Source organism: Xyrauchen texanus, chromosome 9 (genome assembly GCF_025860055.1).
Source record: "Xyrauchen texanus isolate HMW12.3.18 chromosome 9, RBS_HiC_50CHRs, whole genome shotgun sequence".
Classification (NCBI taxonomy): domain Eukaryota; kingdom Metazoa; phylum Chordata; class Actinopteri; order Cypriniformes; family Catostomidae; genus Xyrauchen; species Xyrauchen texanus.
Window position 1 is genome coordinate 21,922,343 of NC_068284.1, and position 26,545 is coordinate 21,948,887.

General features: G+C 41.9%; 1 protein-coding gene and 1 non-coding gene across 2 annotated transcripts in view; both read right to left on the reverse strand.

Annotated features, from left to right (window-relative positions):
* Nucleotides 1–606: 606 nt before the first annotated feature.
* trnak-cuu (transfer RNA lysine (anticodon CUU)) lies at nt 607–679 on the reverse strand. The gene has a single exon. It is a non-coding gene; the product is annotated as a tRNA-Lys (tRNA).
* A 4,813-nt stretch (nt 680–5,492) lies between these two features.
* LOC127649286 (F-box/LRR-repeat protein 7) overlaps nt 5,493–26,545 on the reverse strand; it is a 54,208-nt gene continuing 33,155 nt past the window's right edge. Inside the window, exons 3-4 of the mRNA XM_052134330.1 lie at nt 12,097–12,702; nt 5,493–7,771 (exon numbers count right to left, since the gene is read on the reverse strand). Of these exons, the coding sequence (XP_051990290.1) occupies nt 7,035–7,771; nt 12,097–12,702 (1,343 nt within the window). The 3' untranslated portion in view covers nt 5,493–7,034. The remainder of the gene's footprint in view (nt 7,772–12,096; nt 12,703–26,545) is intronic.

Below are 26,545 nucleotides of genomic sequence, written 5' to 3' on the forward strand. Positions count from 1 at the left end.
AATCTTCATATGCAATAATACTGCTACTATTGTACAGTTTTTTAAAGGTTGCTGATACTGGATAAGGTTTACATGTTAATTTTTTAATTAGAACATCAACATTGTTATCCATAAAACAAATGGTCAGAATGATAATTTATTTATGGGGTTAAATTGTAACTTCTAGCAGTCTGTCATCTGTGAGGGGCATCTGAATTCCTAGCAAACCAATTTATTTGCTGTATAGATCATTCTATTCTAATATGAAGGGATTATATTGTAGTGTTAATTCTTTTATTAATTTCTGCTGATTTAAAATAAATCTTTTCTGGGCCAAGAAACGTGCAGGATGCAACTGATGCTTAACTAATAGGGTGGCTATTACTATTGCTAGGTCTGACAATCCAAGCATTTTATTCTGCCTCTGTCAAACAGAAAAATAAATGATGGGATTTAATTAATAAACTCAGCACTTAAATAATTAGTCGTCAAAAGTTTTCCAGTATGCCATGGAACGCAACATTCAATTTTCAGAATAGAAACAACTGACCATTTGGCAAAAGTATTAAGCAAGTGCCTCGGGTTTTAGGGCAAATTACATGGGAAGATCAACCCCGAAAAAGATATCGCCCAACGTGGGGCTCGAACCCACGACCCTGAGATTAAGAGTCTCATGCTCTACCGACTGAGCTAGCCGGGCTAGTTGCTCCTGCGCGTTGTTGGTATCAAACTGTTCTGTCAATTTTCTTTAAAAATAAAAGTTTTTTTAAACATACTAAGGTAGATAAATCAGAAACCCTCTAATTTCTTAAATGTCACACAAACACATCTGTTCTAAAACACATTCACTCCTCAAATGTGAATACATCACACCACCAAAGCACACTCGTGCAAATTAATTTACCATTTATATACAACTTTATGCATTCTACACGATTGTCTTCGTAATACACTGAATCTTCTCACTTTATATTTTATTCTTACAATTAGTGGATTAAGACAGCAGAAGGGCGCCCAAACCAACATTTGTAGCCTACACATGTAGTTTAATTTGTCTAAAAAAAAAAAGTGATTTTTCTACTTTGTAATGTAATGTACTTAGTTTGTAATGTAAATTTGGTTTCTCCGATATTCAGGCTATGGCTAAATTTGCATCTATTCTCACAGATGAAAAAATTGTTTTTCTGACTTTATCTCTCCCAGAAAACTTTTGGAGAAGGGTTTCTTAGAGCCATACAGAGTGTACATACATAGGGTAACTCGTGAAACCTCACCAGTTAGAATTTGATTAAACCCTTTAATACGTCTGACCTCCCAGAAAGGAAACATACGCCGCAGTCGCGTGGGACTGCGACCGACATGAGTATGCCGCATTGAGTGACCCCATGTTGGGCCAGGAGGGGAGCACTCAGAATGAATACATTAACTATAGTCATAGTATTAATTAATTCCTTCACGAAACCAGCCGGGAAAGGAGTTTATTTATAATGTAAGTGCTTGTGACTTACGGTAAATAACAACGGCTTGAATGCAGGCGGTTGTGTAAAAAGATAAGGAACTCCATAAAGGAGGGGCAAAAGTAAATGTATATATTTGGTCAATGAAATAGCAAGCACTCTAAACAAAGGTGACTTGTGAAGAGAGAGACGTTATGTACATGTTGTAAAACCTTGCAAATGTGTTAAACGAAGACCATCCTGCTGCAAAACACATTAAGGACACACCAATCATGAGGCAGCCATGCCTCTAGTTGAGTGTGTTTTAAGACCAACTGGGTTAAGACCAAGTCTTATCCTGTGACTCACAAGCCAGGGCAATCGCATCGGCAATCCAGTGAGAAAGTATTTTCTTTAGGGCTGTCAAGCGATTCAAATTTGTAATCGAATTAATTAAATCGCATATACAAATATTTGCTGAGAAAGCCCCTCATATAACAATAACTCAATATATAATGATTAGGCTATACATATGTATATACATATATAATTATACATAGTTATCTTTAAAATGTAAAAAAAATATATATATATATATATATATATATATATATATATATATATATATATATATATATATATATATATATTCAGATAATTAAAACGCTTTACATTCCTGTAGCAGAAGATTTAATCATTGATAAGGCCATACAAAAGCTTCTTTAGAATACAATGTATTGTTTATTACCATATTATATAGATCATAATTCAATCATTGCAGTTCACAGCAATCCATTTCACAAGTGAATTAATCAATCAGTTCGAGATTAATTATGAGGGATTGTTTAAGGGCCCGTCAATGTACACCTGGGTCAGGATGTGTTGCGTCATAAACAAAATGTTTAGGTCACTATGTCAAGTTAAATATATTTTAATACTCAATCTTTAAACATCTTGAGATCCCTCACGCAAGAACGTAAGGTATGTTTGTGTTGTTCTGCCTACTGAAGTGTTTTCTTCACTGTTTAAACTGCGCGTTGCTCATACAGCTGAAATTTCCCTTACTGCCCTCTGGAGTAAACAGGTGGTACTACAAGCTTGCATTATTCCAGAATCTTCCTTATTATGGTCCGTGGGCATAATAAAGTCCGGTAAACAGGCTTGCAGTCCAATAACTTAAATGGAAACGGGAATAAACGCTCAGAAATGTTGACAAGGCAAACAACACTTCACACTGAATGTGAGAATCCAGGAAATTTAAATAGCCAGAGTAAATTTGGAACAGGTGTGAGAATAATCAGTCTGACTGTAGCATTATGGGAAATGTAGTTCGTGAAGTGTTAATACTCAGGAGATGGTGACCTCTGGCGGTGTACAGGGGAGACAGCAGGGGCTGCCGTTGTAACAATAACTATATTACTACTATATAGAAATATGTTTCTGTAATAATAATAATTATTGTTATTATATTCATGTAATATGTCTCATGAAAGAGTGCTGTACTGCAGGACGTTTTCATCAGTGTTTTTATTTATAAAGTAATGCTCTGTTTTTCAGCACTTTATTTGACAAATATAAGACCAATGTTGTGCTTAAGAGTGTGCTTTGAGTAGATTTACTGAAGCACCTGAGTTGATAAAAAATGCAATGATATGCTGAATTAAGTAATTGTTCTATTTTTATTGTATTAAAGGTTTATGAATTTATTTGATTAGGCACCACATTGATAATGAAATTGAATTAAACTTTAAAATTCAAATGAAAAATGCAGAATTGAGAAAAATAACAGATATTTTACATGTTTTATTTTTATTGATACATTTAATTTTGTTAAATAGGCTAAAGGAGTGTGTTCAATTGCATTTTAACTATTTATTTCTGGTATTGATATTGGTATCGAGAATAGTCCAATTTTACTGGTGGAACCGACTACTGAAATGTTGGTATCGTGACAACCCTAGTCTCTGGTATAATAGCAGCCAGATGATAATAATTCAGAATGTCCACAAATTCATACAATTCCTGCTCAGAATGCCCCAGTTCAAATTGGTCCTCAAGATACTCTAAACAGTTTTTAGTCAGGACTTGAACTCGGGTCCCCTTGCACTCTAGTGGTGCAAACACAGGTTCATGGCACACCCAGTAGGCATCCAGGCAGGGGCGAAAATTTAATCAAAATGTTGGGGGAATATACATAACAATCCTCAAGAGCAATTTTTGAAAGGTTTTTTGTTGTTGCGCATTTGCATTTGTATTATTTTATTTCTTAAACAATTATTTTAAGAATATATCATTATATTATATTTACAATACACATATTTTAATGATATTTTAGGGGGGGACAACCCTCAGATGGGGGGGTCCTGACCCCCCCGAACCCCCCCGCGATTTCCTCCTATGCATCCAGGTAAAGCTATTATATCTGCTGGAGTTGAGCCTCTTTTATAATTACTTCTATAGAGACTCAACTACAGTAGATGTTATAGCTTTACCTGGACCTTAAGAGGCAGGACATTTCCAGCCAAAAGAGTATTAAAACAGTACACAAAAACATTTAAAATATCAAGTTAAAATATTGAGTTTGACATGTAGCCTACCATGGTCATTTGAAATGTAAATATCATAGTACATGAATATTGTATTCAATCATTATTATACTTACATGTTGTGGGTTTGCTGTCATAGCCGAAACTGGCAATCTTTCAATATGTTTTTACAAACCTCAGTACTTAATGGGAGTGATTGTTACCTTTAAATGTTTATGCCATTAAATAGAATGTGTTATTGTTATTAATGTATTAATGTGTAAATGTTATTCAGGTAAGTTGCAGTATTTATGGTTGCTTGCTATAATGCACCTGTATTCCAGTAAAGTCAGTATTGCCACCATCAGCGTCTTGGTGGCATCTTCAGGGAAAGAGAAGGCTACATATCCACAGCCCTGGCTCTGTTTGCCCTCCATAATTAATAATGCACCTTTGATGTTCCCAAATGGAGATAACATAAAGTGGAGCTCCTCACTGCTCACACTGTATGGCAGACTGTGCACATACAGACTTCTCCAGAGAGACTGATCTTGTGTATCTCTCTTCTCTCTCCCGTTTCTTGGCCTGTGGCTGGCCTGGCACCATATGGTTCTCATGTGTTTGCCCAATAGGTGCCCAAACCTCAGACCTCTCATTGTTTGAGCAGCATCAGCTTGGAGCTCAAAGGTGACTTGGCCATTCCCTGAGGACGGTTAGTCTCCCTGTGTCTGCACACCCGCACAGAACAAATTGGACCGAATGGACTGAAGTTCTTGATCAGCAGGTTTTCGGTCACTTTGGGGTTTTGTCGTCCTATGGATAAAGATCCAGGCTGGTCGCTGCCAAAAACCTGTTTGCATGAAGTGGCTATTGTTCCACACAGAGATTCTTCAAAAAGTGCTGTAACAAAAGCTATACTTGCAGCTGAAGAGTACAAGTCAATCAAATTATGATAAACTAAAGGGTTCAGCTCCTTTTATAGGCTGCAACATGCACATTCAACATTCCACAGACTCATGGGTCATTATGACATCACAATGAAGAGTTCCATTGTTTGATATGTTCATTGAAGGTATTCAGCTATAAAAAAAACAGCAACTTTAAGTTCAGATAAACTGTATATTAAAAGAAATACAACCCTCGAATGTATCTTTTAGGCTTAAATTGACAGTGAGCGAGTTTGCATAATGCAGAATTGTGTATCACCAAACAAAAACAGGTGGATTCACAACATGAAATAAAACCATTAGCAAAAATGACAATAAAAAAAAAAAACAGGCCCTAATTAATAATGTAAATTATTACATGTAAATATCAAAATTAGTTATAAAATATTACAATTTATAAATTAAAGCTTAATATTTTTAAAGGCCTTGAAAAGAAAGAAGTATTGGTTAACAAGTTTGTTGAAAGTAAAAACATTTTTTTACAACTTTTTAAAAGGGAAAGTTCACCCAAAAATGAAAATTATCTCATTATTTATTTATTTATTCTTTCTTGTGACATTTCTATGATGCAGCCTCAATAAAACAGGCAAAAACTTTCAGTGATGTTTACAGCTTTTTACAGTACTGTCTGAAGCACAGGTACAGCAAAACTGCCCCCCTGGGAGAAACGTTGAGCAAAAACGACACTAAAGCATTTAATTCTGGTGACTTTAGGAGCAGCATTTTTACCTTTTAATAAGTACATATCTTGTGTAGCAACAAAACTTGTGGGCTACAAAACATTGCTAAAAGACTTATTCACATAGCACATCCAGCAGTAAAGTTTTAAAATCAGGTACCTTAGTACAAAACAATAGCCTGCTGTGGCAAGACCATGTTGTTGTGATGGTATCAGATGGTAATACTGCAGTGCATTGATGTACACCATGGTGTTTAGAAAGTACTCCAATGTATACATGTAAAAAAAAAAAGATTCTTTTTGATACCTGTTTGGTTGGGAAAATGGCCTTGAGTTGTTCAAAAGCTGCACACTTGTTAGAAGGGCTCTGGTTGTTAGACATGACGTTGGAGTGTGCTTAATAAAGTTTCAACAGTTAAGATTACCTCCTCATCTGCTCTGTGTATCATGACAGTAAATATTCCACTTGATTGTTTTCTGTTCAATTTATTTAATTTCTGTAGTTATGGAGTGAGATACACTCCAAATGATACAGCGTGTGAGCTGTCTGAATGATTCAGATCATTTTGCTAAACCGTTTGACTTGTTCTTTGAAGGAATCGACTCAAATGAGTAATTAATTAGTAAATCAGTAATTCATTCGGCATTGCTAGGACACACAATATGACTCCAAAAATATTGTCAGGGAAAATGTTTCTTCATACAGTCTTAATTTAGAGGATAATCTGCTGGCTGTTATAAAAATTTGGTGGTGGTGCTACAGACTTTCTTTGGGAAGCTGAAGCACACGCAAGCCCCTCCCTATTGCTGCCTCTGCAAGTAAGCTACACAAAAGTAAACATCACAATTCTCTTTAATATGGCTTAGACCTCTTTACTCCACTGTGGTCTTCCTTTTGTTAAACACCTGAAACATGCAGCATTGACCATTACAAAGGTAAACGTCACTGTGAAAATGGCACTGTTTCGTCATTTTCCTTGGAAATAAAACCAAGATAGAAACCAATAATTAGGCTTTCATGATGAAACACAAAGTTAAACATTCAGAACAGAGATTTAAAATGTATTAAAAAAAATGAATTGTAGACCACCGTAGTCACATATCCTGTAAAAATGTGTCTAATTTACATTTCGGTTAACGTCCCTTCATTTCAAAGCATCAACAAAGTGCATTTCTGATAATTCATTGCTTGAAATTTCCTTAGAAAAAAACCCCCAACAACACACACTTCTATACACGTTAAATGTAATACAATCTGGCATAGGCAAGATGAGTAATCCAAAAATATAAGTGGATAAAAACATAAATAGATGGATTAAAATCTTTGATAAGATTACTCCCAACCATGCAAAATTAAATGCAAAGGTGCAGCAGTGGAAATCTCCTCTACGTTTATTTAGCAGAGAAGTCACTGCCGCTGGTCAAAAGAGATTATCTTCTCAAATCCTTCAACAATCCCATATAGCTCTTAGAAAAAGGCTGGATTGGTATGCTCAATAACACAGCGTTTACAATGACGTTTGACAAAGTGCAGAGCCTCCAGTGGCACATCACAGTCCTGTACATTCAGCAGCTGAAGGTCAAAGCAGTTTGCCGCCACTACTTGCAGCCCACGACCTGTAATACTTTCGCATGTCTTCAGACTGAGTCTTTTCAGGTTGAAACAGTTTAGTGCAAGCAGCTCCAGGCCTGCGTCTGACACCAAAGGACACTTCCCAATGTCCAGGGACTTTAATTTGGGGCAGTTTTTGGCAAGGTGCTCAATGCCGTGGTCCGTTAGTCCCTCACATCCACGAGCATTCAGGTAACGCAGTCTGATGCAGTATTTAGCTACGTAACGCACACCCACGTCGGTGATGCGGCTGCAGTGGGCTATGCTGAGGTAACGCAGACGGCCCTCTAGTTTTGCAATCTCCCGCAGGCCAAAGTCACTGACGAAGCGGCAATCGCTAACACTGAGTTCACGCACAGACGGGCAGTAGAAGACCAAGAAACGCAGACCCTCATCGGTCAGGCGCACACAGCGGCGTAGGTAGAGGTGAGTGAGCTGAGTACAATGGGCGGCAATGGTGTGCAGGCCTTCATCCTCCAAAGCAAAACAGTCTGTCATGTCAAGATAGCGGATAGAGATCTGCTGACCGTGAAGAGGGGAGAGTTTGACTGAAACGTCCCGAGTTAGACTTATGCAGGTTACCTTAGAGCACCCTACAGAGAACAATGAGAGGAAAGAATATTAACAGCATAAAACAGTTCAACTTGGTCTGCACTGTTCAATGCAAACATGTGTACTAAGAACTCGATACCAAGGTACTTAAATAACTTATATAGAGAGACATTTTTTCATTTAGCAGATGCTTTTATCCAAAGAAACATACAAATGAGAAATACAGCAAAAGCAATTCATCCTAAAGAGGCAATAACATGAGAAGTGCAACAAAACAAAGACAGTGGTAAAACAATGGATTTAGAATTTTTATTTTTTTATTTTTGGGTCAAGTGCTCATGAAAGAGATGCATCTATATAAGTTAATAAGGTCGAGAGACATTAGAAAACGTAAATCAAATTTTTTACATTTTATTGGGTGTAATATTTTAGCAAAAACTCATTAGAGGTCATGATGTATTTTGTGGTTCTAAGGGGACAAGCCCCGAAGGGGAGGAGCCCCTATTGTTTTCATTAGTTCTCTTATTATTAGTTTAAATGAGATTTTTTTGAGTGAGGTAATTAACCCGTTTTAAACTGATTCATTTTGCCAGTGTTCAGTACGTAGCTCAAGAGGGGAAATTCTAAAAACAGATGTTTCTCTAGCTGTATCTTGCACTGTTAATATCTTGACTTGCAGTATTATTTATTTCTTGTCATATTTATGACAGAAGTATGCTTTAATAAAATAATTGAATTATGCTCATGATCAGGGCCATCCCAAGCAAAGGCGGGGCCCATGGCGAGATTCAACATGGGTCCCCCCCTCAGTAGTGATCGTTGCGGGACTTGCTGCGACCGCACCGGTTGCACCGCCCTTAGGATAGTCATGATGTACCTTTTTTTGTCTCTTTTTGTTATTGTTGACGAAACAAAATTCTAATTAATCGTCAACAAATGATTTCATCAGTGATTTCATTGACAAGAGTAACACTACATGTAACATAATCCTTGTTAGCGCCACATTTCCAAAGGCTGGCCACTTTAGACACTACAGGTGTAACAAAGTGAAATAAAACCAACAAAACTGTTATGATCTACACAAAAAATGTGACCTTTCAGAAAAAACAAACAAAAAGTTATTTGGTCAGTTTGAACCAGAATACAATATAAGGGTTAAGGAGAAAAAAAGGTACTGTGCAGTTAAATTTTTATTCCCAGAGGAACAAAACATAAAAGTCTTTATAAAGGTATGCAATAAGTCATTATGGTACAATTATGTACCCAAACATGTTAAAACACTTAAGGGTACCACCCCATTGACTGCCCTTGTGCCTTAAAAAAGTATTTTTTCCCTAAGAGTGTGGAGATACATTAATTCTGTAATTGTTTATATATTATGGAGAGAAGAAATAATTCTACAAAAATCCTTCAGAGCCATTTGTATGGGATGTTGAAATTGATTCTTAATATAAAATGTTTTCATGTTTGTAGATGCATGTGAAAAGAAATATCAAATGTATGATTTTGGAACAGAAATCCCAAAAGACAATTGTAAGAAAGCCTTAATATAATATGTGCCATCTGAGAAACATACCTACTCTGCTCTCTGGTCTTCACCCCTTTCATCTGCTTTAACAGCTATCAAACTCACAGAAAAAATGTAACAGTAAAACTACAGCTGAAGGTAATTGCAGAATGTTTGAAAAACTAGAGTTATTTCAAGAAGTTTGGGGGATGGTCTCCAATCATGTCTCCTTTAGGAGTAGACTGAAAATGCAGAGCTCAAGTCCGACAGCAGAGGGACTGCAGCCGAACCTTTGTATTCACACAGGGAAAACAACAATGTGCTCAAACAGGAAGTGCAGAGCAGGAAGTTGGACATAAAACACCAGGGAAGGGGCTTGAGGACATAGAGGCCTATTATTTTCTGACATTCACATTTGCTAAATTGTAAACCCCTGTATGGTCCTTTGTGAAATGTAAGACAACTGAAATGAAACCAGCAAATAGGTTGCCAGTTAAAGACAAAGACAACCATAGTACAAAACAACATTTTGTAAATGTCACAACAAAACTGTTAGCTGGTATTTGAAAAGCAACTGAATACTCTACATGTACTATTTACAGCAATATGTTTACCCAAAATACTGTCGATCATTCAATGACCTATAATTCTATAAATTAGCCCAGCAGGCTTTCCCAAAGCACCTTAGAAGTCAGAGGTCCTGGTTCTGCTTGGGCTTATGTTTCTTTTGGGAAGTATAGAAAGCACAGACAGAATGCCAGAGCTATTAATACCTTTTCCAGCTTTTCAAGAGGAAGTCCTGGACAATTCAGAATACTCTGCGAGTGAAAAAACTCAGCTGTCTTCTGTGCTAGACAACAAAGCAGGTGAAGCACTCAGGCTGTTGGCTTTGAGTCAGGAAGCAATTTATACGGTTTAATAAAAATCCCTCTGAGAGGTTGGATTTTCAGAGGTTAGTTTGTAGACCGACAGAGCTACATTCCGACCTAAGTCACATGTTATGTTGACGATTTAAAATGTAATTTAATCATGAAAAGAAAAGCATTTAAAATATTTTATTATTTCATCTTACTGTGCCATATTTGTAACCATGTGTGAAAAAGGGTATCAGACAAAAAAGGCATATTATCAGCACTCCCTAACTAATTAATTTAATAATTAAGTTTGACATTGATTACAATAATTATTAATAAGAATTTGAAAATATCATACTCTTTTTATTCCTTTGCTACGGACATACAGTTCCTCTGAGGTTGTCAGTAAGAGAAAAAACTATTGTTGAGCCACATGATGCCCCGTTTTGAAAAATATACATTATTTAAAATCTTATGATTATTACTAAAGTAAGTCAATAATGTATATTTTAGCCAGCAGAGCTGTGAGCTCTAGAAGTCAGTAAAGGGGGTATTAACACGTGGTCACTTCATGCGTTTTTACTGAACGAGTTGCTGTCCGATTGAATAAGCATATTCCATACACACTTGGCCTCATAAATGGATAAATCTGATCCTCAATTCCTGCAATATATGCAAATACAAAATAGTTCACTTCTCTGAAAATGCTAATGCCGGGCAGCGAATTTAAAAGATTTATTACTTAATTCCAACTGACATTTCACAGTGCGCGTGTCTGTGTGTGCGATGTGTATTTTTCACCTCTAGGATTGTTGTAGTTCAGAAATGTCCATGATTGTCCATGAAATGTCCATTGTGTTTCAGTTTCTTTAGCGATCTGCATTAAATCAATGAAGAAAAAGGTTCTGTCTCTCCTACAATGTACATCTGTTGCTTGACGTGTTATAATTTTTGTGCGACATGAGCCCTATGCAAATACTCTATAGCAGCTGTTATATTTCACATCAAAGGGCTGTTTGGGTGGAATAGAGTTTACATATGTAGCTTGAACAGCCAGATGCATTTACAATTGACCAAGATTCGAATAGTATGCATCTTTACATCGTCTCAAGGGCTTTTCTTTTCTTTCTTTTAGTCTTTTCATGATCATATAGCTATCCGATTGGTAAAAAAGCATGAAGTGACCAAGTTTAAATACCCCCGTAATGTATGTGTGGTTATTCAAGTCTCAAAGGCATCAGAATGGGGAAACGGAGACTATTACAATTACAATTACTATCACTATTATTACTATTGGCAATTAGGAAACATTTTAAGACTGTTTACACACTTGATTCAATTACTTGATCTTCTCAGCCTTCACATGGTATCGGAATTATCGTAAATACAAGTTTCCCACTCAGAAGTTGCAAATGAACGACCCCTCCAGTCTTAATTACGACTGGGAAACGTAGAGATAATTTTGATACCAGAGTTTCCAAGATGGGAGGAGTTGTAAACTTTCAACATGTCAGTGGAGACTATGGTTTCTGAAGTGAATGTCAGGTTTTATCCATTTTCCTAAATACAGCTACTTGTTAGCGCCATTTTGATCGTATTCATTTTTGTATATAAGCAACCATTTGATGCATGATTTTAAATCTTTACACCGTGAAAATAGCTTGTATTTGCCCAAAACTCCATTATTGTCAGTAAGCTAACTGAGTAATATGTATTATGTGTCAAAATAAAAGTTCCTCAAGAAATATATTTGACTGAAACTGGTGTCATCCATGTTTCCTGTTCTTTCCAACAACAATACATTTGAACGCAACATAATGCAATGATGCAAATTATATGTCATTATTAGCAGTTTGCTTTCCCGAGATAGTATGGATTACTTTCATATTAATTGCATTTACAGGTACCGTACCCCAGACCACCTTTTCAGATGAAATACTGCACTCTTCACCTGATTTAATAATAATAATAGTACAATCATATATTATCACTCAAGATGCATTACCTGAAACATCCAGGTGTTCCAAGTTGGGGCAGCGTGATACTACTTCAAACACAGCCTCATTGGACACATTATAACAGCCGGAAACATCTAAGCGACGGAGTTCTGGACAGCACTGTGCCACTGTGTACAGTCCGCGGTCAGTCAGCCTGCGACAGCCACTAACCACAACTGTCTCCAAGGTGAGACAAACATTGGGGGTATCCTGGCAGAGTCTTCGAGTGAGAACCCGAAGAGCGCGGTCCACGTGTAGCACGTCTCCTGTCAGACGAATAGTCCTCCACAAGCGGGGATCCCACGCCAAGTTGTACCATCGACGGCATACACGGGCACAGCGGCACAGCTGGTTGGTGGGCAGGTGGGTGAAGATCTGTAGAAAGGCGTGGTCTGGGAGCATATCGATAGGTGCCCCCTGGTGGTCCTTTGGTTGCTGCAGGCTCCTCTGGGGGTGGGTGAGGGAGGTGGGGGGTGTGTGCACCATGGCAATGGTTTCCGTGCTGAAGGCGGATGAGGATGTAGAGGAGCCATTGAGTATGGCAGGGGAAGAACAAGAGGGCAAAATCAGAGCTGGGCTTGGCGTACTCACTGTTCGCATGCTAAGATCCGAGTCTGAAAGGAGGATAAGAGAAAAACATAGAGAAACAGGTGAGAGGCAAAGATTAGGTTTAGAAAATTGCATTGCGCATTTAGTCAATATGAGACCAAAAGCATAAAAGGAGCAATATGTAACATTGACATCAAGCGTTTAAAATGGGTACTGCAGTCTCCCCCGCCCCTACTCCCCAAACTCAAAGCTCACGTGGGTTGCCAGGTTGAGGACAGCTAATATATTCCTTTGCAAAGTTTTTATTGTTTGCGAGTTGTAAACCAGCTCATGTGGATTTTGTATAACTCTGTCAATGTTAGCTAGATGTACTGCTGGTTTACATGGCTGCAGCATGCTGTATTTGCCTGCTAACCTGTTTAAAATCTGGCAACGGTGTCGAAATACTATTGGGAAATGGGCAGTGGGCGGGATCACACAGGCCATAACACAAACAGAAATTCCGGCCTGGAACGGACATTTCAAGGTAGAATAAACTGGCTGTAGCATTGTTTTCGGAGAAGCCAGTATTTCAACTTAGCATGTTTCCTAAATCTCTGATAACATATTATGATAATTTTATGCTTCAGTACAGTAAATATATTACATATTGCTGCTTTAAAGCAAAATCTACAGTAAATAAATGTGGGTTATCTTAATTTAACTGACATGTTATTGGTATCACTTGATATACTGAATTACTGAAACTTTTACTTTAAGAATGTAAATCACCTTACTGTTTACACCATATTTATTTTAAACTTGAGTGAAAAAATTTGCTTCATGTGGTAACATCTAAATTAACTGGTTTGATTTAGGTCAAACACATTATTTAATATGTCTGAATCAACCTGAAAACATTAGGTTACACCAACAAAACTCATTTGAAGTGTTAGATCAGGTAGAATCTACAGCAGCTCCTAATGGTAACAATTGCATGTTACAACTTTTTGCAGAGTAACATTTCAAAAATCCTTTTTGGTTTAAACTCACTGAGCACTTTATTAGAAACACTGTGGTCCTAATAAAGTGCCAGACGAGGTGTCTGCTGTTGTGGCCCAGCCGCATCATGGTATGACGTTGTGCATTCTGAGATGCTATTCTGCTCACTATAATTGTGCAGAGTGGTTATCTGAGTTATCATAGCCTTTCTGCCAAATCCAACCAGTCTGGCCATTCTCCATTGACCTCTCTCATCAACAAGGCGTTTCCGCCAGCAAAACTGCCACTCACTGGATGTTTTTTGTTTTTGTCACCATTCTGAGTAAACAATAGAGTCTGTTGTGTGTGGAAAATCCCAGCAGATCAACAGATACAGAAATACTCAAACCAGCCCATCTGGCACCAACAATCATGCCACTGCTAAAATAACTGAGATCACATTTTTCCCAATTCTGATGGTTAATGTATACCATGTACACTTTATGTTCCTAATAAAGTTCTAAGTGAGTGTATATCGAGATGATTATTTGCTACTGACTGTAAATCAATAAATATACAAACATATCTGCTGCAAATCCAATGCAGAATTTGCTTCCTCAAGCACACCAAGAAAGGCAAGAACACACATCATGATATTGCACTCAAAGCACTCTGAGAACATCATTATGTAATAGACAAGTTGTTGAAATATTGCAAACAAATCTTGGTCTTTCCTTTTTAAATCATTTCCTCGGTTAATGCATTGTCTTTCTTCACACACATAGTGTGTTTGGCTCCATTCTACAATGATGACTGAGATCTAAAGTGTTTCATTGCTTTAGGAAATGTGATTCCCTGGCCAATGTTGTTAAGATCTAACATGGACACACAAAGCCTGCAATGCCATATTCACAAAGACTATTCTCTCCCATTATAGGCTGTAAATGTCCTCTACTATAGGATCTGGCCATGCCTATCACTTAAACTCCAGATATAATGTATCAGGCCTTATTTAGTCACTCTCCCCCCAACCATCAGGGATGTAATGACTGGATGAAGTTCCAGGGCTACCAAGCATTTATTGTACTATTTAATTAAACTTAAGTTAATGACAACTGAGAGCCGCCTAACCACAATATCTATTGTTCAGCAGAACTCAAGCCATAAGTCTGTTATTTCCATTAATTTATGGGCAAGATGACCCCATTGTTCCCTTTGACAGATGGTTTTGTCTCCTACAGTTTCACATTGTTCTGTGTGTTGAATAATGGGAAACAGCAGAGCTTGATCATATCCTATAAATGAGGGATGAGCTTCCATAGATGATAAACTGAGAGCCAGTAGGCTGGCACATTGATGGATCAGTCTTCAAGCACTGGATTCACAAGTTCTATCTTACCCAAAAATTAAAACTCAAAAACAATATGACTTTCTTCCATGGATCAAAATGGCCAATTTAGAATAATGAACTGGTTGCTGTTTTCCATGCAATTGAAATATGTGGAGCTTTCAAAAAGGACTCATTTGCTTTATTCTGATGCAAAAGTATGATTGATTCATGAATCAGACATTGCTACTTCTCTCATGAACATGCCAAGGAAATCTTACTAATCAAATAAAAATCGGTCTGTTCATCACATAATGACTTGGAATACACACAACAAGTCCAAGTGGAAAACATTAAATTAAACATTAAATTAAAAGTAAATTAAAAATAAGAGGGAAGTAAGCAAGAAATAATATTTAATAAAAGAATAAGTAAATACAGAATATTCTGAGTAATAAAAAGCAGAACGGACAAAACCCCACACAACTCAAAGTGCCAGAAGGTAATAGGGAGAGTCAGTATTTTGGCTTGGATTGAATTGCCACAGCCACCACATTCACAAAATTAAGTCCTCAGAGCAGCCAAAGGACCAAAATGTTACGGGGACCCACTATGGTTGGCAGAAGAAACAGAAGCCAATTACATTTTAAAATCACCACTAGAGACAAAGAATTGGAAGTGGCCATGCAAGCTGGCAGACTTGACTCACACGATTACTGCTCTCACTACTAGCTGAATTACACTGAGAAAAGCTTTTCCTTGTATGGCAAATACAAAACAAAATGCAACTTCTAATTTGACAAATAGGAGGAATTTGTGGTAGTAACTTTGAAAATATTAAAGTAATAACAACCCTGATGTCCTAAGCCTGTTTTTAAGATTAACACATTACAATTTAATAATACAAATTCTATCAAATAAAACTTTTAACTAAATTAAATTAATAAAAGTGTATATACACCGATCAGCCTCAACATTAAAACCACTTGCCTAATATTGTTTAGGTCCCTTATGCTGCCAAAACAGCGCCATCCCTCATCTCAAAATAGCATTCTGATATGATATACTTCTCACTACAATTGTAAATAGTGGTTATCTGAGATACCGTAGACTTTGTCAGTTTGAACCAGTCTGGCCATTCTCTGTTGCTGGATGTTTTTTGTGTTTGGCACCATTCTGAGTAAACTCTAGAGACTGTTGTGTGTGAAAATCCCAGGATATCAGCAGTTACAGAAATACTCAAACCAGCACGTCTTGCACCAACAATCATACCATGTCACTGAGATCACATTTATCCCCCATTCTGATGTTTGATGTGAACATTAAATGAAGCACCTGACCTTTATCTGTAGATGTCTTAAGAGTTTATTCAGAATGGTGCCAAAAAAAAAAAAATCCAGCGAGTGGCATTTCTGTGAACGGAAATGCCTTGTTGATGAGAGAGGTCAACAGAGAATGGCCAGACTGGTTCAAACTGACAAAGTCTACAGTAACTCAGATAACCACTCTGTACAATTGTGGCAAGAAGAATGCTACTCTGAGATGCGGGTTGGCGCTGTTTTGCTAGCATGAGGGGGACCAGGTGGTTTTAATGTTGTGGCTGATTGGTATATATATATATAGATTACAGAATACATGCTGTAAAATTTAATTTGTAATGTATTCCGTTAGATTACTCAATGTTAGAAACATATTCTAAATACTTTGGATTACTTCTTCAGCACTGGTAGATTTTTTCACTTGATTTGACTAAAAAACTCTGCCAGTAGAGTAAGACAAAATACATGTGTTAAAAATACATTCTCTGAAAACCAAAATATATTTTTGCCAGATTTTAGCCAGTGGTGGCTCAGTGGTTAAGGCTCTGGGTTACTGACTGAAAGGTCGGGGATTCAAGCCCCAGCACCATCAAGATACCACTGTTGGGCCCTTGAGCAAGGCCCTTGACCCTATCTGCTCCAGAGGCGCTGTTTCATGGCTGACCCTGCGCTCTGACCCCAGCTTAATTGGGATATGTGAAAACAACATTAGCTCTGTACCTGTACACTGCACAATGACAATAAAGTTGAATCTTAATCTTAACGTGTGCAAATAAAATGTCTAGAAATAGCATTTTAGCTTAGCATAAAGATGACAATTTACACAAGGTTTATTTCTATTTCTTCTGCTCCAAACTCACTTCAAACTTACTTCTCTGTCTGCTCGTATGAATGTAACACATCATAAGAAAGTGTTTCACCGCTGTTCAAATGCACTTTGGATTGCATCATTTATATGTATAAATGTTTTCCATCTTAAAGGACTAAATATTAAATGAAACAAATGACAATAAAATGCAAAGTAATCTCTTCAGTAATCAAAATACTTTATTCTAACTGTATAAAGTATTATGTATATAATGACTGTATAAACTGTATTCTAATTACCAATTATTTAAATTGTAACTGTAGTGGAATACAGTTACTGAAATTTTGTATTTGAATACATAATTCCGTTACATGTATTCCGTTACTCCCCAACCCTGTATATATATATATATATTAGGGCTTTCAATCGATTAAAATATTTAATCTAATTAATTACATGGTGTCCCGATTAATTAATCGCAATTAATCGCATATACAAATATTTGCTAAGAAATCCCCTCATATAACAACAATTAAAAATATAATAATTAAATAATTATGCATAGTTATCTTTAAATATTTAAAAATTATATATATATAAAATAAATAATATTCAGATAATTATACTTGTGGCAGAAGAGTTAATCATTGATAAGACAATATAAAAAGCGGCTTTAGAATACGATGTATTATTGAACATAAGCAAATCATTTGCATACAGTTCACAGCAATCCATTTTGCATCGGAATTTGTCAATCAGTTCGAGATCTATTATGAGGGCTTGTTTAAGGTCACAAATAATATTCAGATAATTTAAATGCATTACAGTATTGTGGCAGAGGAGTTAAGCATTGATAAGGCAATACAAAAAGCTTTAGAATCCAATGTATTGTTTATTTGCATATTATTGAACATAAGCCAATCACTGGTCTACAGTTCACAGCAATCCATTTAGCAATTTCATTTGCCAATCAGTCCAAAATGTATTATGAGGGCTTGTCTAAGGACCTGTCAGTGTATACCTGCCTTTTGGAGTGTCTCATTTTTGTTGCGTTGCATCATAAACATACCGTTTTTAGGTTGCTGTACAGTTTAATACTTCGAAAAACAAGTCTTGAGATCCCTAAGTTTGGATTTGCACTCCATCAAGCTGTTTTGAATGCAAGAACGCGTCCTTGTGTTGTGCTGTCTGCTAAAGGGTTGGTTAGTTCTTTGTATAAGCTGCACGTTGCCTATACAGCTGAAGTTTTACTCTCTGCCTCCTGGAGAAAAGAAGTGGTTCTTCAAGCTTGAATTGCTCAGGAATCTTCCTTATTAAGGGCCGGAGAAATTATTTACTGCGTTAATGTTTGTATGCGTAATGCTTTTGTAATTAATTGCACTGAATTAACACGACAGCCCTAATATATATGAAATTGAAATACATTTTGTTTTTTTCTTGGTTAAATTCATTAGAGCTGGTAGACAACCAGCTACCATGCTCCAAAAAACAGCTTGACTATCTTGCTAAATGCTAAAGTAAAAAGTAGCTTTTTCTCAGAGCTGTTCAGGAGTAGTGGGGGATGAATATATCAACCAAGCAGTTAAATCTGACAATATTTGGCCATTTTAAGATTGCATCAGGTGATGGTTGGCCTATTATTACAAAAGCGGCATTTCCCCCTTGCCTCAGTTCCAAAATCTAAAGAGCCTTGTGAACATTTTAATAAACATTCTAATAAAAAAAAATTATCTTGTTTAATCAGCGGAAAAATCAACACCAATTTATACAGTACATTTTCATACCCGTCAAATAAAAAAATACAGCACCTCTCTGAATACGGTTCACACAGGATTTAAAATAAAATATGAAGCAACAATGGTCAGCTTTCTCAGTCATTCTCAGATTGTTCCCTTTGACAGTCTGAACAGACAGAAGGCAGCAGAGCAACTGTAATAAATGTATCAGTGTCTGTTACACATCTTCAAAATAAATTACTTCAGCACACAATGGGATTTCAACAGCATAAACCTCCTCTATCTGAGGGCTGGAGAGCAGTCAGTGATACTGTGGTGTGTCAGCAGCAGAAGCAGAGGATTAAGGATCTACTAATCCTCAATTAGTGTTAATCAACGGATCATCAGTAGAACCTCTAGTGTGTCTGCTGCCTCTGTACCAATCCATTGACCACAAGCAGAAACCTGCTTCTGGTGCTTTTTATTTTCAGACAGTTTCTTATGGTCCCTTTAAATGTCAGTAAAGAAGATTGGCAGTGTTTGCAATCTAGGGAAAAAAAATCTATTTAGTTTTTCACCCATTGAGTTTCCAAGTTTCACTTAAATCTTCTGGTGTGCCACACATAATGCCACAGGGGCCATAATTACCTCAAGCCAGAAATTGTATCTCATTATTGCATTTATTTTAAGACTGTTCCATGCCTGTTCTGGTTGCAATCTAATGAAAATGAGATGATAACATGAAACTTGAAGCTAAACTAAGATGTTATTAATGCCAATGTATCACAGTATTTCTGACAAATCATTGGTAGTAAGACTAGGCTTAACAAAATGTGAAATATCTCAGTACTGTTTGTTGGAATAATTCGGGGGTGGCCTCTTTCCTCTTTTTAGGAGAAGGTAAAGTATGTCTATGGTGGATAAAAGACTGTGGATTGGTATTCCAGGCAGGTATAATGAGGTTCTCTGACATAAAACTCCTCTGGGGAATATGCCCACTAGCCATTGAATCCACTAACAAAATGCCCACTTTGACAAAAGTAAAGAAAAGACAGACAAAAACAAAGCCTTCAATGTTTTAAAACAGAAAACCACTATTAAACAGACCTGCTTTTGTGATAGTTCAACTATAAAATTACATTTGCAGCCCAAGTAGCACAGTTTCCCAGGAACTATAATACTTATCCACTCTCATCAAAAACAGCAAGGATCTGGAATACATTTAGAATTAAGCTGTTGTTTGTGAAATGGCACAAATATGATTTTGTTTAACCTAATGATTTTGATAAAATATGCACATCGCTGTGCAGTCAGATGTAATCAAATCATTGAATTAGAATATATCTTAGCAGATTGTGGATCAAATGTGCCTTCTGCTTTTAAAATCTGTTTGCTACTGTTTTTGATACCTAATCAATCTATTTTACTCTCTCTATTTTGGACCAATTTTGAAAGCACTTTTTGGTAAATTTTGTATGTTTTTGTCTAAAGTTTTGACAGCATTTTGCTTGAATTTCACACTAGGTAGGAAAACAGAACAAAGAAACGTCTAGGTTACGTATGTAACCTGATGGAGGGAACGAGACGTTGTGTCAGAGAAGCGACACTAGGGGTCTCTCTTGAGCGCCGATATTCACCTCTGAACTATGAAAAAGGCCAATGAGAGTTGGCAACCAGTATTTGCATGTCCCGCCCCCGGACATACGGGTATTTAAGAGGCGCAAATACGGGAGTTTATTCAGGATTTTTCTGAGGAGCCGGAAATGGTCCAGCCACAACAGTGGCTCGGCTCAGCGACGTGGCAGGGGAGACACAACGTCTCGTTCCCTCCATCAGGGAACGGAGGTTACATACGTAACCTAGACGTTCCCCTTCTGTCGCTCTCTCCACGTTGTGTCAGACAAGCGACACTAGGGGTCCACTTATAAAAGCGCCATGCGCTGAGCCGTGTACGTGAACTGCTGATACAGGAGCGAGCAGGTATTCTTACGTGCAGGACGACCAACTGTATCAGGCTGCACGTACCCTTCCCCAATGCCCCATTCAAGCCATCAGGATTCCTTATCGTTACCCTGGAGGGGAACAAGGTGCTGGCCGCCAACCTGGGAACGGGCCAAGCCTGGCCGGGCCTCTTTTCTCTCTATGTTTCTCGCATAGAGCAACTTAGGCCGGGGCCCTTACACGCATTGAGGGAAGGGGGTCTTAGCCCTTATTCAGGGCGGAGAAGACCCTGTGGAGGCCACACCTACCCGAGAGGGGTGGCAAGTTTAAGTGGCAAAACCATCAGAGGCCTGACTTAGGGCCTATGTGGAAAAGTCGGTGCGGTGGTGGATCCAGCCTATAGAGGGGGGAACATACAGCACGGCAACCGAGGCAGCCGTGACTGCCTAAGGGAAGCACGGGAGTCCACTCGCCCGAGGGGACAGAACCGTGGTGTTACACACAGGGGGAGTCCGAAGGAGGCCTTACCTGTGGAGCACCTATACCAGTGCAGGGTAGCTAGCGGTACCGCGAGTGGCTTGGGTCGGCGAAGTTCCTCCGCTGAACTGCGACCCACGAGGGCTAGGGAGGAATCAACCAGTGTCCCAAACCTGAGATCTCCTGGGAATGAAGGCGACTGTTTCCCCTGGTTAGGGGAAGGGCGCTAGATGCAAGCGATTCACCCGGTCAGATCGTGGGCGTGCCACCGAGTTCTCACGGGCTCGGTACCTGAGAGGACACGGGACGATACTGACTCAACTCGGAGATTGTAGAATCTCGTGAAAGTGTTCGGTGTTGCCCAGCCCGCTGCTCTACAAATGTCTGCTAGGGCAGTGCCCCTAGCCAGTGCCCATGAGGACGCTAACACTCCTGGTGGAGTGGGCTCGGACCCGCAAAGGGGGGCACGGCCTGGGTGTGATAAGCCAGGAAATGGCGTCGACAACCCAGTGGGCGAGTCTCTGCTTGGAGACAGCATTCCCTTTCTGCTGTCCCCAAAGCAGACGAAGAGCTGCTCAGAGCGTCTGGTGCTCTGTGTGCGGTCCAGGTAAATACGTGAAGGCACGTACTGGACACAGCAGTGAAAGGGCTGGATCTGCCTCCTCCGGGGCAGCTTGCAGGTTCACCACCTGATCCCTGAAGGGTGTGGTGGGAACCTTGGGCACATAGCCCGGCCGCGGTCTTAGGATCGCGAAAGTGTCTGCCGGACCGAACTCCAGGCAAGCGTCGCTAACAGAGAACGCATGCAGGTCCCGACCCTCTTGATGGAAGCGAAGCGATCAGCAGGGCCGTCTTAAGAGAGAGGGCCCTGAGTCCAACTGAGTCAAGCAGCTCGAAGGGGGGTCTCTGGAGTCCCGTAAGGACGACCAAGAGATCCCAGGAGGGGAACAGGTTAGGCCGGGAGGGAGTTATCCTCCGGGCACCTTTTAGGAACCTGATGATTAAGTCGTGCTTACCAAGAGACTTGCAGTCTACCATGTCGTGGTGGGCCGCGATAGCGGCAACATACACCTTGAGGGTGGAGGGGGACAGCCTCCTCTCCAGCCTCTCCTGAAGAAACACGAGCACTGACCTAACTGCGCACTTCTGTGGGTCTTCGGCTCGGGAAGAACACCATTCCGCGAACAGACGCCACTTTAGAGCATAAAGATGCCTGGTAGAGGGGGCTCTGGCTTGATTGATTGTATCTATGACGGTCGATGGTAGGCCGGCTAGATCTTCCGCATCCCGTCCAAGGGCCAGACATGGAGGTTCCAGAGGTCTGGGTGCGGGTGCCAGAGCGTGCCCCGTCCCTGAGAAAGAAGGTCCTTCCTCAGGGGAATTCGCCAGGGAGGGGCTGTCGTGAGGAGCGTGAGGTCCGAAAACCAAGTCCGGGTGGGCCAGTAAGGGGCTACCACAATGACTTGCTCCTCGTCCTCCCTGACCTTGCATAGCACCTGTGCAAGAAGGCTCACTGGGGAAATGCGTACTTGTGGAGCCCCGCGGGCCAGCTGTGTGCCAATGCATCTGCCCCGAGGGGAGCCTCTGTCCAGGCATACCAGAACGGGCAGTGGGAGGTTTCTTGGGAGGCAAACAGGTCTACCTGAGCCTTGCCGAACCGGTCCCAAATCAGCTGGACCGACTGGGGGTGGAGTCGCCACTCTCCGCTGGGCAAGCTTTATCTTGACAGCGCGTCTGCCATCACATTGAGGTTGCTGGGGATGTGAGTGGCGCGCAGTGACTCCAGTCGCTGCTGACTCCATAGGAGGAGACGACGGGCGAGCTGTGACATGTGGAGGGAGCGTACTCCGCCTTGGCGGTTTATGTAGGCTACGACCGTGGTGCTGTCTGTCCTGACTAAGACGTGTTTGTGCCGAATTAACGGAAGAAACTTCTGCAGGGCCAGAAAAACAGCCAGCAGCTCTAGGCAGTTGATGTGCCAGCGCAGCGGCCTCGGTTCCACCGGCCTGCGACTGCTGCGCCCGTTACACGGCGCCCAACCCAATTTGGAGGCGTCGGTCGTGACCAGAACGCGTCAGGACACCTGCTGCAAGGGTACTCCAGCCCTTAGAAAGCAAAGGTCTGTCCAGGGTTTGAAGGTCTGGCGGCAGGCAGAGGTAACTTTACGTTGATGCGTGCGCGCGCCATGCTCATCTTGGGACTCGAGTCCGGAGCCAGTGCTGAAGTGGTCTCATATGCATGAACCCCAGCGCCGGCCGCGTGAGGATGCCATATGCCCCAGGAGCTGTTGGAAACGTTTTAGCGGGACCACGGCGCCTGGCTTGAAAGAAGCGAGGCATTTCAGCACTGACTGAGCATGCTCATTGGAGAGGCATGCTGTCATTGAGACTGAGTCTAACTCCAGACCGAGAAAAGAGATACTCTGGACCGGGGAGAGCTTGCTCTTTTCCCAGTTGACCTGAAGCCCCAAACGGCTGAGGTGCCTGAGCACCTGGTCTCTGTGTGCGCATAGTAACTCTCGAGAGTGAGCCAGTATGAGCCAGTCGTCGAGGTAATTGAGTATGCGTATGCCGGCTACTCGGAGCGGGGCAAGAGCTGCCTCTGCGACTTCGTGAAGACGCGAGGGGACAGAGACAGGCCGAAGGGGAGGACTTTGTACTGATACGCCTGGCCGTCGAACGCGAACCGTAGGAAGGGTTGATGTCGAGGGCAAATTGAGACGTGGAAGTACGCGTCCTTCAGGTCTACTGCTGCGAACCAATCTAGATGCCGGACGCCAGATAGAATTTGTTTCTGGGTGAGCATTTTGAACGGGTGTTTGGACAAGGTCCGATTGAAAACTCGCAGGTCCAAGATCTGTCGTAAGCTGCCGCCTTTCTTGGGTACAACAAAGTAAGGGCTGTAGAAACCCTTCTCCGTTTCGGTTGGAGGGACAGGCTCTATCGCGTCCTTTAATAGAAGGGAGGCGATTTCTTTGCGCAGGGAATGGGCATGTAGGCCGTGTACTGCGGAAAAATGTACGCCCACGAAGGGGGGCGGAGACCTGGCAAACTGAATTGCGTAACCGAGTCGAATGGTCCGGTGCAGCCAGCGTGACGGGTTGGGCAGTGAAAGCCACGCCTCTAAACTCCGTGCTAGGGGCACCAAAGGGACGGGTTTTTGGACGTACTCGAGCGGGCTTCGCGAGCGGTGCGGAACAGGTAACGTGGCGTCGGGAGTCAACGTGGCGTCCCGAGGCTCTGGTGCTGAGAATAAACTCAAAGCACTTACCTTGCTCCGCGCACCCGGCAGGGGGCGGGTTCGTGACTGAGGAGGAGGTCTGATGCTGGCGTCCTCTGGACTCATCTGAACCGGCCGGCCGGGGAACAGTCGTGGGGCTGAAGGCGGGGACACCGCGTCCATAGAGCCGGGACTGTTGAGGCCTGAAAGCAGAGTGCCGTGAGAACGGCATTTGCGGGCCATGTGCCCCAGAGACAAAGGAAATAGCTCTTTTATTGAGAATTTGGGTACCGCAGCCCCCGTTAAGGGGTGCGGCAAATGAAAAAACAAAGGATTCTCCTCCGGGCCCTCCACCGGGGGACGGAGCGGTCTTACCACCTCCGGAGCTAACTTCTTGGACTCTGGGTGTGTTGTCTCAGAAGCGCCTGGGAGCCTTCCGGGTCCTCGAGGGGTTCCGTGAGACAGGGGGCGTGCGCTTCCCGCGGTTTGCTCGACGCTGGGGCTGAGAGCTGGGCCCTGGTTGAGGTGGAGCAGGAGCTTGTCTTCTGGCCGCGGGAGGACGCCCTCGGCGAGCAGACGGGGCATGGGCCGTGGCGGCAGGCTTGCGGCGAGGCATGATGTGAGAGATGGCCTCCGTCTGCTTCTTTACCGTGGAGAACTGCTGGGCAAAGTCCTCGACGGTGTCACCGAAGAGGCCGAACTGGGAGACAGGGGCGTTGAGGAAGCGAGTCTTGTCGGCTTCACGCATCTCGACCATGTTCAGCCACAGTTGACGTTCCTGGACCACTAGCGTGGCCATCGCCTGCCCGAGCGCTTGCGCTGTGACCTTCGTCGCTCTCAGGGCGAGGTCGGTCGCTGAGCGCAGTTCCTGCTGCGTGTCGGGATCAGGGCCACCCCTGTGCATGTTGCGAATTGCCTTGGCTTGGTGGACCTGCAGGAGAGCCATGGCATGCAGGGCGGAAGCGGCGCGTCCGGTGGCGCTGTAGGCCTTCGCTGTCAGTGAGGAGGTTGCTCTACAGGTCCGGGAAGGGAGCACGGGGCGACCTCGCCAGGTGGTAGGGGTACCGGGGCATAGATGGATCGCAACCGCCCTATCCACCTGGGGAATCGCCGCATACCCGTGGCGCGCTCCGCCGTCGAGGGTGGCGAGGGCGGACGAGCCTATGGCGGTGTGACGAGTGGAGAGGGGTGCTCTCCATGAAGATGTCAGCTCGTCATGCACTTCCGGGAAAAACGGAACCGGGGGGGGCGAGGCTGTGAGCGGCGCGCAGACCCCAGGAACCAGTCATCCAGCCGTGATGGCTGTGGGGAGGATGGAGGTTTCCTGCGTCAGCCTCAGCCTGGGCGTGCAAGCCCGAAGGCGGCAGCCCAGGGGAGTCCTCCGCATCAGATGCCGCACCCTCCGATGCCGCGGTGAGCTCATCGGCTTCCATCGCAAGAGGGACGGCTGACTGGCTGTGAGGTGAGTCGCCGCCGCCTTGAGCACGGATGGGAATCAACGAGCGTGCTGGGGCGCGGGTGGTCCGAGGGGGCGTACCCGGCGGAGCTGCACACGCCGCCATCCCCAAATCGCCTCCATCGCCAGCCGCATCGTCCTCAATCCCGTGGGAAGAAGGAGCAATACGGGGGGCGGCTGGAGTGGCTTGCTCACGGTTGTAAGCAAGCCGCGACCGCAACGTTGTCATGGTCATGTTCTCACAGTGAGAACATGAACCATCCACAAACGCAGCCTCGGTGTGATCGCTACCCAGACACACGAGACAGCGCCTGTGGCCGTCGGAAGCGGAGAGCACTCTACCGCATCCAGAAACAACACAGGTGCGGAAGGGTATCTTTATAAAGACGCGTCCTAAAAAGGACGTTCAACGCCGCTGTGTTTCGCTCTTTTAGAGGAAATTACTCTTTTAAATAAAATCACTCTTTTAGGGAAAAAACTCGTGAGAGTTTTTAAATCTGCACTGTCGATGCGCCCAGGGGCAGGAATGCACAGCCGTGCAAACAGGAGAAAGCCGCTGTTGTCGCCGTGGAATCCAACAGTTATGCAGCAGAGGGATGACAGGAACTTCGGTGTGTAGTATGCAGCAGTTGCAGACACGACCATCGGCTCCGAAGAAATTTTCTGAATGAACTCCCGTATTTGCG